General features: G+C 32.9%; 2 protein-coding genes across 2 annotated transcripts; both read left to right on the forward strand.

Annotated features, from left to right (window-relative positions):
• Positions 1 to 1,834: 1,834 nt before the first annotated feature.
• HELRODRAFT_175506 (hypothetical protein) lies at positions 1,835 to 2,700 on the forward strand (the record flags this gene model as incomplete). The annotated part of the gene is made up of 2 exons (XM_009022935.1): positions 1,835 to 2,059; positions 2,179 to 2,700. 2 exons carry the CDS (start codon positions 1,835 to 1,837, stop codon positions 2,698 to 2,700), a joined length of 747 nt encoding a protein of 248 aa, XP_009021183.1.
• Positions 2,701 to 4,198: 1,498 nt separating this feature from the next.
• HELRODRAFT_175507 (hypothetical protein) lies at positions 4,199 to 5,005 on the forward strand (the record flags this gene model as incomplete). Its single annotated transcript, XM_009022936.1, has 1 exon — positions 4,199 to 5,005. The coding sequence occupies one exon, from the start codon at positions 4,199 to 4,201 to the stop codon at positions 5,003 to 5,005; it is 807 nt and encodes a 268-aa protein (XP_009021184.1).
• Positions 5,006 to 16,299: the final 11,294 nt, after the last annotated feature.

Genomic DNA, 16,299 nt, shown 5'->3' on the forward strand with positions numbered 1-16,299 from the left:
GTGATGGAGAAGTAGTCAGAGAAGTAGGTAGAGAGTTCCAGAGAAAAGGACCAGAAAAAGCAAAAGCAGATTTGGCAAAAGAGTGTTTAACACGAGTTAAGAAAAAGCGAGAAAAAGAAGACGATCGTAAACCGGGGCGTTTAGGTTCAATTAATATATCTGATAAATACTTAGGAAATATTTTAGATTGAAACTTATACATGAACGTGCAAATTTTAAAAATTATTCTATATTTTATAGGTAGCCAGTGCAAGAGAACAAGATATGGAGATATATGAGAAAAGAAAGGGGCACGAGCAACTAGACGAGCAGCAGAGTTAAAAGCTTTACTTAAAGGATAGAGTATAGAGTCAGGAAGACTATAGTAGAGCGAGTTACAATAATCAATCCTAGATAAAACTAACGAAGTAACAAGAAGGAGAAGAGTAGGATCGTCAAGAAAAGGCAAAAGTTTTTTTATTCTACGTAGATGAAAGTAAGAGCTTCTAGCAACACTATTAATCTGAGAAGAGAGAGACATAGTAGAATCAAAGATAAAACCTAAACTACGAAACTTATGAGAGACATCAAGAGTTTTAGAATCAAGTAAGATAATAGGAGGAATAGTAATAGAGTGTTTAGATTTATTAAAACAAATTAATTCAAACTTAGAAGGATTAAGTTTAAGACACAAGGATTAAGTCAGACCAAGCGATAATTGAAGAAAGACATAGAGATAAATTATGAAGAACACTATTGAGATTAGATGGAGGAAAAGAAGAATTTTAGTTAGTTCTAAAAGATTTATTGGAGTAAATACAGAGAAAGATTCAGTAGTAAGTTTAGTAAAGTTATGAGAAGAAAAATTAGAATTAGATGTTCTCAAAGAAGTAATTTTATTTACAAAAGTCATGAAACTGTTGAGCAGAAAAAGATGAGTGAGAAGATTTTTTATGTAGAAGTTTAGATAGAACAGACCACCTATTTTTAGATGTTGAAGCAGATGTTATAAAATTTCTAAGAAAAGTAGAGTATTTAGAAAATAGTAGATATTTATAATTAATCAATTCAGATTCATAGATAGAATAAAGAGAGTTAGATGGATTTAACCTATAGGCTTTCTCCAGTCTTCTAAGACTTTTCTAAGATATTGATAATTTAGACTTTAGCCCAGCCATAATGAGCTCAAATATAAGTCAATATGCCCATATAAAATTTAATAATTCAATAAACTTGATAAAAAATTTATACTAAACATACCACATGCATATAATTTGATACACAATTTTGACAAAGGAATGGCTATACTTGAATGGTTGCTGATGACTATAATGATATAAAAATCTCATTTTTACAATAAATTGTTAATGAAATTATGATAATCGTTAATTAAAAAGAATCGTTAAATTTCATTTGATTCTCACCAATAAAACTGCAATTAGTTATTTTTTAACCAAACAATAGTGGTTATTTTGAAAGCGGGTTGTAAGACTTTTTCAATGAGCATTGCTATGTATTGGTTAATGATGAGTGTTACTTATTATTTTACGATAAATTTAAATTTGAAGTAATTTGTCAAAACTGACAAATTGATTCAATAAAGAATGATAGTTTCATACCTTCTAGCGGTTGTAAACGTTTGATTCAATTGTAAACATGCAAATCAGACCTTATTCAACAATTGTTGAGAAATTGATAGTAGTTTGATATATTTTTATTGAGTGTAAACATTCAAGTGAATTGTAAACCTACAGGGCGTCTATATAAGCTCCATTGAGTCAGAACTTATTCAACAATTGATTCGTAGCCATTCTAATCTTTCAAATCAAAAAAAGAAAAAATTAATTTGGAAAAAATGAATTTAGAAAGAATGAGACGTGGTGACGAGTCTGGATGCTTCTTTAGTCCACCCGCTAGGATGAGAAACGGGGACTACGAAGCGTACAAAAGTGGTCTGAAAGATCGGTGGTTCGTGTCGCCACTTGCACTGCTGAGGGTTCCTCAAACAGCAGCAGAAGGAGGAGATGCGGCAAATCCAGCATCGACAACTTCGGTGTCAGATGACGAGGATGTAACTAAAGTTCCAAGTTACCAAAGAAGATAAGAAGATTCGTTTCTTCGATCTGCTTTGACATCTGCTGAAGGTTCGGAGAAACCGAAGAAATCAGTTCGCTTCAATGATACAATCATTGACTGGAGCTGAAAAACTATTCAACGTTCAACTCGTTCAACTTTTCAACGAGTTCTAGGTTGAACATTACTGTGGACACATCAGACATGAGCTCCATGAATGTGACCAGTTCAACGAGAATTCTAGAAGATGAAAACTTGGACAGACCATCAAAGGCAGCAATATTTTCATTACGAGCGCACAATCGCTTGAATGAAAAATCGAAGTATGCCGGCTACTTTCTCCCGCCTCTGGACAACATAGATGAAGGAGAAACTAACGAATACGACCATGATGCTGGAGAGTTGCCGTGGGATGAGAGCATCGTGAAACTCGCGGCCAACCTCAAAAAAGATGAAATGGTGGTGGAGGAAAATGAGATCGCTGTGGGAGCATTTTGTGGGAGCGTTGAAGACAAGGACACAACGCCGACGAACAAACCCACGGAACAAAATGGGAACAAGGCAGTCTCGACTAGCAGACACCCAGGAAGGAACAAGAGATTGATTGTGATATTTTTTAATGTTGGAAATGTTGGTTTACTCATGTAAAAATTAAAATAAGTGTTGTAATTATTACTAAACCATACTTCATTCTTTTGTTGTTTTTTCTTTACTTTTTCAAAAATAAAGTTCTCATTATAAAGAACTTGTTGACATTTCCAAATAAAAATGATCATGTAAGCAGCAATGGCGTTGAATATTTATGCCTTTTTTATTAAAATATAATAATAATAACAGCAATAATAATCAATAATAATAATAAATAATAAAATTAAATACTAATAATTAATGAAATACCAGAATACATCTTGCGGTTGCGAGGTTGGAATGCTAAAAGATCCTTATACATTTTTTGACGGTCGATTCAAATGTATCCACATACCTTCATTCTTTGAAATAAATTATTTTATTTAGGAGATGATGTGTTGGACCACTTCTATTTTAAGATTTGTTTGTTTATTAAACTTTTTAATACTTTTCTAGAAGATCTCAAAACTTTCATTCAAAATTTCCATTCAAAACATTGGTAATGAAAAATGGTAAGATATTTTTATCTTTATTTTTATGCAAGTGTTCCGTTCGTGTTTATACTTTTAAATTATTTGTGTATCTAGTTTTCTTATTTAATTCTTTTCAAAAAAAATATAATTGTATGCATGTTTGTATGTATTAAAGTGGTGTGCAATGCATGTCTGTATATATATATATATATATATATATATATATATATATATATATATATATATATATATATATATACGTATATAAAATAAAAGTTCGAGATTTTTTTTGCCTGGCTAGTTTCTTCAAAACAAATTTAGTTAATTTAGCTTCATGACATACAGCGTCCGAAGAATGTATACACATTTTAAATATAATGCAATTAGATACATGTGCAATCCAACACGTGTGTACGTTTTGGGTGACACTAGTCGGATTTTAGAAGGACAGGCCCCGCGGTTTCTACAAGAAATGAAAGGGTGTTCCCAAGAATAGGGCCCCCAAAATAATCAAATTATAAAGGGCCAAGGTCAGTTTTGAGTGTTACGTTTATACCCTAAAAACTCACTTTCTTGCATTTCCGCCAACAAATATTTGTTATAACTCTTGTTTTAATTGACAAAATTGAAGAAAAACTAACTTCGATAACTAAAAAATGTCTTCACGATCTGTTTGCCGTTGAACAGAAAATATTTCGTAAACGTTTTACAAGACTTTCGAAACAAAACAAATTCGTTACGTGATAAAAAATGTAAATTAATTACTACCTTTAATGTAATAAATTAATGCAATGTATTAAATTATCCAAATCGTTCATATTTTACAACGCATTTATATTAACTGCCTTGAAATAGTAATAAACTACAAACATAAACTATCCTGAACTCGTAAAAATTAATTTAACCTGTGAACTCTTTCACGTTGTTTGTATATAAGTGTCCGAGGCTCAAAAATAATTAAAACAGTTATTTTTCTGAATTCAAATTATTTTAAAGATATTTTAAAATTACACAAGCAATAATTTTGCCGAAAATTAAATTTCAAAATGGCAAATGAATGTGGAAAAGGGGACTCGATGTTCACTCCGGTTCATGAACCATCTTGCGATGACTTATTCGGGAGGTATAATGATCTAGCGTCATTTTTGAAATCCAGGCTCGATACGACAAACAGATCGTACCGTTTCAACAGAAATACATCGTATCGTGCTGAAAGTACTTTTAGCCAGTCTGTCTTCAAATTTGATGAAGATTTTGATGAAAATGGAAAAAAAATCAGTAAATCAATGTTTGTTGGCTCTGAAAGAAACAACAAAAATGGAGTTCAAACTTCAAATTCGTCAAAGTTTACAGGTTGTTCGAAACTGAACCAAACAGGTTTAAATGGGCAATTTCTAGGCAAACTTGATAAAACCAGTATTCAAGTAAAATTTCAAAGGGCGACACCAAACAAAACTTTCGTGAATGCAGAGGAATCGAGTATGAAGAAGAAGAAACGTTACTTTCCGACGCTATGGCCTGATGATTCAGAAAATACTCTCCAATCATTTGCAGACGAGACCTTCGACGAGAGAGCTGACATGTTGGCAACAAGTTTTCACAAGAATCGGTCATTTTTTGAGAAACTTATCGATGACGATGATGCAACAGACGCAATGAATAATACTTTGGAACAAGCTGGTGAAAATGAAAAAATTAACGAAGGAAGACTTCAAAAAGATTCAGGCGCAGTGCCAAGAAAAAGCAAGATTCCAATGTTATCAGCAACCATTAGATCCAAACTTTATGAAAAATATCGGATGGATGCTTATGAAATAGGGAGAGGGAGAAAGAGCAAAAACAAATACATTTAGCACTTGAATGATTGATTAATAAATAATTTGAAAGAGGTAGTACATTTCATGAGAGGGATGAGTATGATACCTTATCTGAGTGATTGATTGACATCTATTCTAACTGTAAATGTCACTGTTGACGTTGTAATCTTCAAATATTTTTGGGTCGTTTAGTTCCAAATAAATTATTTTTTTTTGAAAATTTTCCATTTTGAATCTTTACCTTTGAAGAATAAAATTAAATTGTTGATAATGATTATGACAACAGCTTGTTGTTTCACTAAACCGAAATAGGAAAGACGGGCGATATAACACAAAACACAAGTCGGTAATAGCTAAACTGGACGCTAATAAGTAAAATGGGCGATGATAAGTGCAAAATTATCTGGATGCATAGTAATAAAATCAACGGCGCGTGAAAATTATCAATGCCTCAATATCTTTCTATGGTGTCAACACGATTTTTACGACTACTTAACGAGATCTGTCAATTTAAGTGGAGAAACTGAGGGAGAGAGAAAGAGAGAGAAAGAGAGAGAAAGAGAGAGAGAGAGTAACGTTTTAATTAATTAATTAAAATTTTAATTAAATTTATTTCAACTAAATATCATTTCATAAAATTTGAATTAAAGTATGAACTTAATTTATAAACTTTTAAATCCTTTATATCGGTTTCTCAAAAACTGTCTTTATTGTTAGTCTACAAAACTGCGAATAAAGGAATGAATAAGTGAATGAATAAATGAATGTTTGAATAAAAAAATAAATGAATGGATGAATGAATGAATGAGCAAAAAATGAGGGAATGGATGAATGAGTGAATGAGCGATTGAATCAAAAAACGACAGGTTCAAAAAATGATAAGTGGACGAACGAATGATAGAGTAGAACAGAATACTGCAGCTTTATTAAATGTCTTAATAATCAATTTACATAATAATATTAATAACAATAACATTAATAACAATAATAATAACAATAATAATAATAATCGACATCACCCCATCCATATGTCAGTGTAGTCGTTATCATTGAGGCGCTTCTAATTAGTGTATCATCATCATCGTCGTCACCATCATCATCAGTGTTATCATTATTATTATATAACTTTTACATTCACTATCATTATTATACCTATCATGATATCCTATCCTAATAACACCATCATCATCGTCGTTGTCATCGTCACCACCATCATCATCGTCGTCATCATCAGCGACATTTCAAATGCCAAACTCCCAGTAATCTGCTCATTATCATTGTCGTTATGGAGTGAACTGAACAGTTGTTCGTTCGTTCATGTTGTTCGCTTGTTTGCTAGTTTGCATATCTGCACATACACACACACACACACACATTCACAACAAAATTCTCATCAAAAAAAGTTATGAGAGGGCTAAACTAAAGTTAAATTTCATCTAAAAACTTATCTAGTCTAGCCAATAAGAACATACATACAAGCAAAAAAAACTCCTACAGACATAGTTGTATCAATAGTACATACAAACATTCACACATACAATCGTCACATACAAACATACCCATACAAACATACACATACATATACACCAACACACACACAAGCACGCATACACACACTTATAATACAACACAATGGTCGTTACAATTTGGTGTCAATATGTGTTGGTGGCTACCAGCTTTTTGATGTTTCTGTAAGCATTCTTTAATTACGAAGCGTGTCTCAATATAGATACAAACAAAAAATATACACACTTTCACACCAAACCAGCACACACTCACACGTGTATATATTTTCAAAACCACATAAACAATATATATATACACATACGTGTGTGTTTATGTATATATGCCTTGAATGTATGTCTGTATGTATGCACGTGTGTATGTTAATTTGAGTCTATGTATTGTATGAATGTACGTATTAGTGAGTGTTGTGTGTGCGTGTGTGTGCGTGTGTGTGTGCGTGTGTGTGTGTGCCTTACACACTTCTAGCCACGCTTATTATAGGTAAGAAGGCGACTTCGTTTGCTCATTAATTTGCTTTAATGTGTTTCTAGTCTATTCTGTCAATTGTTATACTTCCTTTTCATTCATTCTTTTGTCTGCTCATTTATTCATTCACCTATTTATTCATTCATTCTTTCATTCATTCATTCATTCAGTCGTCTAAATAATAGTTATTGAATGATCGAATAAATATACAAATGAATGAATGAACGAACAAACAAATGAATGCATGAGTAACTTGGTAAATAAACGAAAAAGTGAATGATTGGGTGAATGAGTGAATGATTGAATGAACGAGTGAATGAATATTTCACCATAGTTTTATATTCTTCTTGCAACAAAAACACAAACACAACTCTAACCATACACACATCATGTAAACACCTTTACACACTACTGGTTGTAAATAAGTAGGTACACATCGAACCTTGCGTAATAATATTTCAATGTTTCTCTCTGATATTGTTTTTCATCATCGACGTATTTTAATTAGAAATTCTAAATAAGGAGTCAGACGCTGCTGTGTAGTTTTTCGTGTTTATTGATACATTTGTTAGTCAACCAAGCAACCAGATAACTAGCAATCAACCCACCAACCAATCAACCAACCAACCAACTATTTATCCAACAACCAACCTATCTACCAGCCTAAAAATCAATCAATCAAACGGTCAACCAATCAGCCATTCAACAAAAAACTAACCAACCTACAAGCCAACCAACCAATCAACCATTCAACAAACATCCAACCAACCAATTAACTATCCAGCCAACCAACCAAGAAATCAACCAATCAACCAACAAACTAACAACCAACCAACCAGCCAACCAACCAGCTGACCGATCAGCCAGCCATTAAGATGATGATAATGTCCAGTAAATGAGGCCCGACACGTAGCGCATGTTAGCATCGGCGGTCATCTGCTTCACTGCCCAGCAATTCATCGTTCCACTGGGAACTGGGACGACGGCATGCACGGATTGACCGAGAAAATGAGAGAACGATAGAAAGAAGGAGAAAGAAAAAATAGAGAGAGAGAAAGAGAGAGAGAGAAAGAGAGTGACAGAATATGAAAAAGAAGTGAAATTGTGAGATAGTGTGTGTAAATTAAAAAATCAAAGGACAAGAGTGTGAATGAAGCAACAGAGAGAGAGAGAGAGAGAGAGAGAGAGAGAGAGAGAGAGAGAGAGAGAGAAAGAGAGAGAAAGAGAGAGAGAGAAAATGGCAAAAAGAGATGAAAAAAAAAGATAGGAGAGAAAGAAGAATGAGAAAAAAATAAAAGAAAGAAAGAGAAAGTAAGATTGGAAGTTAAATCGAAAATCTCTCACATTGCAAAACGCAAATTAATAATTTGATGAATTTGTTAAAACAATAAAAACAACAACAACAACATCACAAACAACAAAAACAATAACAAAGTGAAACAACACATGGGAAAGAATGCGAATTAATGTGATAATTATCCCTGAAATTGTTTCGAAATCCGACAAAAAATTCCTACCCTCATATTAAAAACCATCAACATCTCATACTAAATACGCGTCAGTGGCTCAAAAACATGGTAAAACTTGACGTTAAGACGTCATCTGATAACACATTTAGGCAAACACACACACACACACTCACACATACACACACACACACACACATATACGCTCTTTCTCTTTCTCTCTCTCTCTCTCTCTCTTTCTCACACACACATACATACATTAACAAGATTGTTCTAAACGGTGTTATCAATGATGTTTTCAAGTTTAATCATGTTCACATATGTGCTTCTTATTAAGATCTATAGGAAGAAAAAATAAAGACTATGATGGATTCTAGAGGAGAATGAAAAAGAGAAAGAGAGAGAAAGGAATGAAAATTAGAGGAGAAAATAAAAAAAGAGATTTAAACACAAATTAGAGAGAGAAAGAGAAAGATAAGATAAAGAGAGAGAGAGGAGAGAGAAAAGGAGGGTGGAATAATAATTTTTAAAAAATCTGTTAGAGAAATAAAATAAAAAAATAGATAGAAAGAGATAGATAGAAAGAGAGATAGATAGAAAGTAGGAGGAAGAAAATGAAAGAAATGATACCAGCGTGTGATCTCAACACCTCATTAAATTTATGTTGTATATATTGATTAATGCATTAGAAATGTATTAAATGCATTTTGTGACGTACATGTGTACGATAATTTATATCATATACATTACACACAAACACACAAACACACTTTTACTGTATGTTCGTTCGTTCGTTCGCCACTTTTCTGTTCATCCATTCATCTCTATGTTCATTCGTTCATGTATCATATCGATCTATCATTTTATTCATTCAGTCATGCATTCATTCATTTGTTTGTTTGTTTGTTTGTTTGTTTGTTTGTTTGTTTGTTTGTTTGTTTGTTTGTTTGTTTGTTTGTTTGTTTGTTTGTTTGTTTGTTTGTTTGTTTGTTTGTTTATTCATTCATTCGTTCGTTCGTTCGTTCGTTCATTCATTCATTATTCTATCAATCTATCTATTAACTCCAGAGAAAGCAGAAAGTTAAACAAGCCTAGATGAAAAAGCTCGTTCATCTGTGGTAGAAATTTTCATAAACACACATAACTAACTCTCTCTCTTTCTTTCTCTCTCTCTTTTTCTCTGTGTGTGTGTGCTGTGTGTGTGAGTATATATTGTTTTGTGTGTGTATGTAAGAGTGAATATATGTATATATGTTAATGTATTTCAAATTCAAAATGTCTTCTTTCTATTGTTATATTATGTCTGTCAGCAAGTAAGTAAATTTAAAGTTTACGTTTTGTTTGTTATAACTTTAACGATGACGTCATCATCGAAGATTTTTTTTATTTCAATTAATATTTATTTTTTATATATGTATATTTATTTGTAATTCAATTTTTTTATTTTGTTAATGTATTTTATAAACTATATAGTTTATTTGTATTCATTAACTTGTTTGTTTGTTCACTAGTTCTTTCATCGCACTCATTCATTCAATCACTTGTGTTAATTCATTCGCATTCATTCGTTCACTCATTCATTCATTCATTCATTCATTCATTCATTCATTCATTCATTCCACGTCCACAATTTAGCTGACCGATGGTCGTAATTGATAACATGTTCTTTTAATATAACGCGTGTTGTGTGAACACGTTTGTATGTGTGTATGTTGTATATGTGTATGTTTGTATATGTGTATGTTTGTATATGTGTATGTTTGTATATGTGTATGTTTGTATATGTGTATGTTTGTATATGTGTATGTTTGTATATGTGTATGTTTGTATATGTGTATGTTTGTATATGTGTATGTTTGTATATGTGTATGTTTGTATATGTGTATGTTTGTATATGTTTACATGACTATGTTTGTATATGAGTATGTTTGTATGTATGTTTGTATATGTGTATATTTGTATATATATATATATATATATATATATATATATATATATATATATATATATATTGTTAGTGGTATCTGACATTTTCCTTTTTCACTTATAAGTTGTATGGGCATTGCATATTATATATATGTATATATACTTGCACTGAATATACATATACATACATACATACATACATACATACATACATACATACATACATACATACATACATACATACATACATACATACATACATACACACGCACATACATACATACATACACACATACATACATACATACATACATTAAAATCACCAGTCAATTAACTAATGTTTATATAGATCGATAACGAAACATGAAAGTTAAGTGAAGTAAAACATTAGATACCTCTAACTAATTCATCAAATACACATAAGGTGATGTAGATCCTCTAGCATATTCACCACTAAATACAAATAATATATGTATATGAATTGTATGTACCGGTATATTGTGCCGATACCGATTTTAAACATTATACCGGTATTATAACTACTCTTAATATCAAGATACTCACATAGATATCATATACTGATACCAGCAAATGGTCACAAGATACTATTGATACAATCATTAATGCAATTTGATACAAACAACATACCATTAGTATTGATATCCTTCCTTTATTGATATCCAGATACAGATACGAAATATGCCCTTAATACAATAGTAATACCACTTTTAAAATACACGATAGTGGTATAGATAAATATCATTTTGATATCAATTAATACGACTATGATACGTCTATTCGTATCCTGTTGATACAATTTAATTATCTCCAGATACAATTAGCTCTCTTTGGTACCAGCTAAATACTCAATTTTGTCTGTATCAAACGCCAAATGTTATATTTTGAACTTTTTAATTTTTTCAAATTTGTATTATTTTTCATTCATTCATTCGTTCGTTCGTTCATACATTTGTTCATTCATTCATTCGTTTATTCATTCATTCATTTATAATATATTAATTAAAATTTTATAACAATTCTAAATTCCCATGATAAGATAAAATGATGAAAAAAAGTTCAATGATGTGTATCCATCCGTCCATCTATTTGTTCCTTCTTTCGTTTAGTCTTTTACTCGTTCACTCATTCTTTCATTTATTTATTCATTCATTCATTTTTTCATTTGATGTCAATTACTGAAGCCGCACGTTCAATCATTCATGCATTCATTCATCTTTATATATTTATTTTGATATATTAAAATTAAAACTGTCTCATGAGCGCTCACATAAAAACCAAAATGTTCGTGACTAGATATGAAAATCAAAAATTTTAAAAGTCCCAATTTACACAGTTTAACGAAAAGTAAAAATGTTTTCAAGTCTTTCTTAAATAATTCCAACAAAAGTCCAGAGATCTTCTAAACGCCGGTGGAAGACCATTCCAAACAGCGGACCAGCAACAGCAATGTCTTTTGGACCAATCTGCAAACGTGTGACTGGCACAGACAGCAAATTCAAATCATCAGACCTGAGATGAAAAGTCGATGTAGCTTGTTGTTTTTTTGGTGAAATTACTCGTCATATACTCTGGTGACATACCATTCGATGATTTGAACGTAAGAACTGCAATTTTGAAGACTATCCTTTTGTTTATCATCAGCATGTGAAGCTCGTTCAAGGTCGGTGTCACATGGTCAAACCCCAATCCACCAATATTATATTATATACTATATTATTTATTTATTTATTTATTCATTCGTTTATTCGCGTCTTCATTCATTCAGTTATTCTCATAACCATTATCATGATTGTTTAAATACAAACACACACACACTCTCACACACACACACAGACACTCACACACAGACACATGCACACACGTACACACATTGTTATCCTCATTGACGTCATCATCATCATCATCATCATCTTCAATATTATTATTATTATTATTATTATTATTATTATTTATTATTTATTATTATTATTTTTATCATGGTCATCGGATTTAATTATTGTTAAAACAACAAAATTTTATCAGTCACTCGTATCGCATCATTGTCATTTTATTCCCAGAAGTTGTTGGTTTTCCACTGCCAGCTCCAGTTAACGTGTGTGTGTGTATGTATGCGTGCGTGTGTGTGTGTATGCGTGTGTGTGTGTCGTTTGTACATGAGTATTTGAGTATACATTTACGTGTGTGTGTTTGTATGTTTACGTGTGAAAATACACATAGAGACACAAACATTCACACACTTACACACAAAAACAGAAATAAACATAAACCTAACGCATACATACACGTACACAACCCATACTCACACTCAAAAACATACACACAAACATCCATACATACACACACAAACATATACACGCACATACATACACACAAACACACATACATACACACAAACACACATACATAAACACAGATAAACATATATCATAGAACCATCAGCACTGACATGCTAAACTAAAAATTACGAGGTGAAAAATTAATTTGGTTTCACTGGTTACGTTGAAAATTAGGATGTAATCTAAAAACAACATGTGTGTGTATGTGTTTGTGCGTGTGTTTGTGGGCATGTGTGTTGTGTATGTGTATGTATAGTTTTGTGTTGTATGTAACGTAATTTGTACGTATGTAGTTTTGTTTGTGTGAAATTTTTATGGTTTATTTTTTTTTAATTTTATTGTTAATTTTAAAAAAATATTACGTAATTTTCCAATTTCAAGAACATCTGCCGTCTAGAAATTAATTTACAGAATTTAAATAATGAGAAAATTTGTATATAAAATTGTCAAATTTTCATCTGAGATACGGATCTTTCCATGAGTGTGTGTATGTGTGTGTGTGTGTGTGTGTGTCAATATGTGCGTGCCTGTGTGTGCGTGTGTGCGTGTGTTTGAAGTCAATCTAATTATTTGATCACAATTTCAGAATTTGAAATTGCAGAATTTAAAATTAAATCAAGAATAAAAAGAACACCGTAGACATTGTGAAGAATTTAAAAAAACTGAGAAAAAGAGAGAGAGAGAGAGAGAAAAGTTAGTTCAGGAAAAAGAAGAGAGAGAGAGAGAGAGAGAGAGAGAGAGAGAGAGAGAGAGAGAAAGATTTTACGTCCTATTAGCTCATAAATAAATAACTTTTTCATCACCATACCCCCAACTAACATTGGTGATCATAAAAATAAATTTTATTGACCTGACACCCCATGGGTTATTAATTAATTAAATTACCGAAATGTCTTTGATTGATTTTTATGACCCGTTGCTAACAGGTCAATAATAACTTTGAATCCAAATTTTACGAGCGATTCAGTGATTCGTTAAGAAAGTATTTTACTAAGTGATCGATCCGTTATACAACTTAGCCAACCATTTTGGTTAACTTCTCAGATAATAAAATTTTCATTTGGTAATTCGTGCAGTAAATTTTGAAAAGGTGTTGTTGTCCTTGTCAGTCTGTCTCTCTCTCTCTCTCTCTCTCTCTGTCTCTCTCTCTCTCTTTCTCTATCTATCTTTCTTTTTTTGGTTAGATTTGAAGTTTCACTAGATTGTAAAGTTTTGATTTAACAATCAATCAAATAACTTCTCACTGCAATGAATTTATTGCTACTATTTTTGTAAACCCTGGTGAGAAATTGAATTTTGAATTTTTATAATTTATTAGTCGTAAAATTCGAATAAATTAGCTAATTAATTAATTAATTCTTAAAAAGTTATTTATGTTTTTTTTCGGATTGAAATTAAAAAAATTGAAAAATAGCCGAACTATGAAAAAAAAGAATAAATTGCTATTAATGGGAGGTGCTAAAATTTGATAGCCAACCAACCAGCGGCGGTGCAGTTTATAATTTATGCATATAACCTATCGATTATCAACTTCTACTTTCTTTTTTTATTCTTTCTTTTTCTCCCTCTTTTCATTATCTCTAATTTATGAATAGCGTAGTTAGTGCTCAGATTCATTCATTCATCATATGCCATTACATTCTCTCACTCATTCACCCAACTTCTCTCAAAGTTTAACTCCCCACTTTTTCCCCTCTTACTCACTCACTCTCTCTCTCTCTCTTTTCACTCTTCCCTTTCTAAACGTTTCTAATTTATGATTATTAGCTTGTTCTCGCTAGAATGTTAGGGGCTAAGTTTATGATGTGCGTGAGTTGACACGATGATTCTATTGGCCACCTAACAAATCAAACTCTGTGTTTATGTGTGTTGGTGATCGTAAATGTATCAGTGCTTAGACGTGATGTTTGAGACTGTTGAAAGTTTGTAAAAGTATATATAGACCGTGGGGAGTCCAGTGGTTAATCAATAGCAATTAATTCTCTCCAAATCATCTTGAGTTCTGGATAAATTATCTGGATAATTATAATTTTGTCATATTCGAAATTATTTAGTTGGTATATTTCAGTGGATATATTTTAAAGATTTTTTTAGTTTGACGCAGAATTGTTATCAAACTGTTGACAACATCTCAAAAAATTTTATCTGAAGTTGTTAATAAAATTTGCAAAGAACAACATTCGAAAGTCTGAAAATGTTTTTCAAACATTTGAACGACTTCATGGTTGATGATTCGCCAGTCGATAAGAAGAGGACACGGGAATATCACCATTCGGAGAAGCATGACGCCTACGACAGTGACTACGGAAGTGGACCAGAGAAGGATGGCACGGATCTCACTGGGGGACGTATTTCTGGATCACAAAACTACAAATCATCATTGAACGTTCATTTGGATGAAAATAATTGCCAGGCAAACAGCCGCTACTTAAATGTTGTCAAAAGGAGGAGGTCCATGTCTCTTCAGTCGATACCATTATCATTGCAACAGCCATCGCTACCACCATTGCCACCACCGCAAATAACGACGGCATTAGCTGCAACAGTGGTAGAAACCGAGGCTGCATCAACCACAACACCAAAAATGATACCACGACGTCCGGCAAAATATTTTCCATCGCTGCTCTCTCCACAGACACCAGTGCATGCTTCGCCAGGGGAACTTTCATTGACTGTAATTTCACCTCTCTCTCGACGCAGATCATCATCACTTTCACAGCTGCCCACCTCGAGCAGCAACGACAGCACCTCTGTGTGGTCGCTTGCATCCACAGCATCGTCCTCATCAGAAACATTGAGTGCCGTCGACTTTAGAAGATCGTCGTCGTCGTTCTCAGAAGCGCTGAGTGTGCTTGAATTTAGGAGAGCGTCATCGTCGTCGTCGTCATTCGAAGCGCTCAGTGAGGTCGAAGTTCCAAGGTCGTCGTCATCTGAAGCGCTCAGTGAGGTCGAAGTTCCAAGGTCGTCGTCATCGCCACCGAGAAGAAATCAACTCAGCGGTGATTTGTCAGCTGAGGCTGTTGATTTTTCCACATCCGCGAGGAGCGTGACTCCGGAATCTATGCTAAGAAATGTCTCGAACATTTTCCAGAAGAGGAGCTTCAACGATTCGACCAACCCACACATACTCAGCATCAACTCGTCCAACATTCACAACAGCACGCACAACAACAACAACATAAACAACAATGATCATAGCAACAACTCAAGCATTGGTCTCATTCTTAGCCAACTCAACGACTACTCGACCAGTTTTCACAACCATAGCGACGACACTACTAGCGACGATAATGCAGCAAGTGTTTATACCTCTAACAGTAGCCGCAAAAATGACCACAAAAGTCGTTACCAAATCAGCCTCAACCCAGCAACTAGTTTTTATCGTACCAACCAACTGACCAGCCATTACGTACCTAGCACCAATAGTTTTATAAGCAGTGTCTACATACCAATCAATGAAGATTCAACTAATTCTCACATTTATCGCGACGCCAACTGTAACAACAATGTAGCTAACATGTCCTGTAATAATCACTCAACCAACAACTACCTAGTGACAGACCACAACAACCTTTCAACTTATGCTCAG

This window comes from Helobdella robusta (assembly GCF_000326865.2).
Source record: "Helobdella robusta unplaced genomic scaffold HELROscaffold_34, whole genome shotgun sequence".
Classification (NCBI taxonomy): Eukaryota; Metazoa; Annelida; class Clitellata; order Rhynchobdellida; family Glossiphoniidae; genus Helobdella; species Helobdella robusta.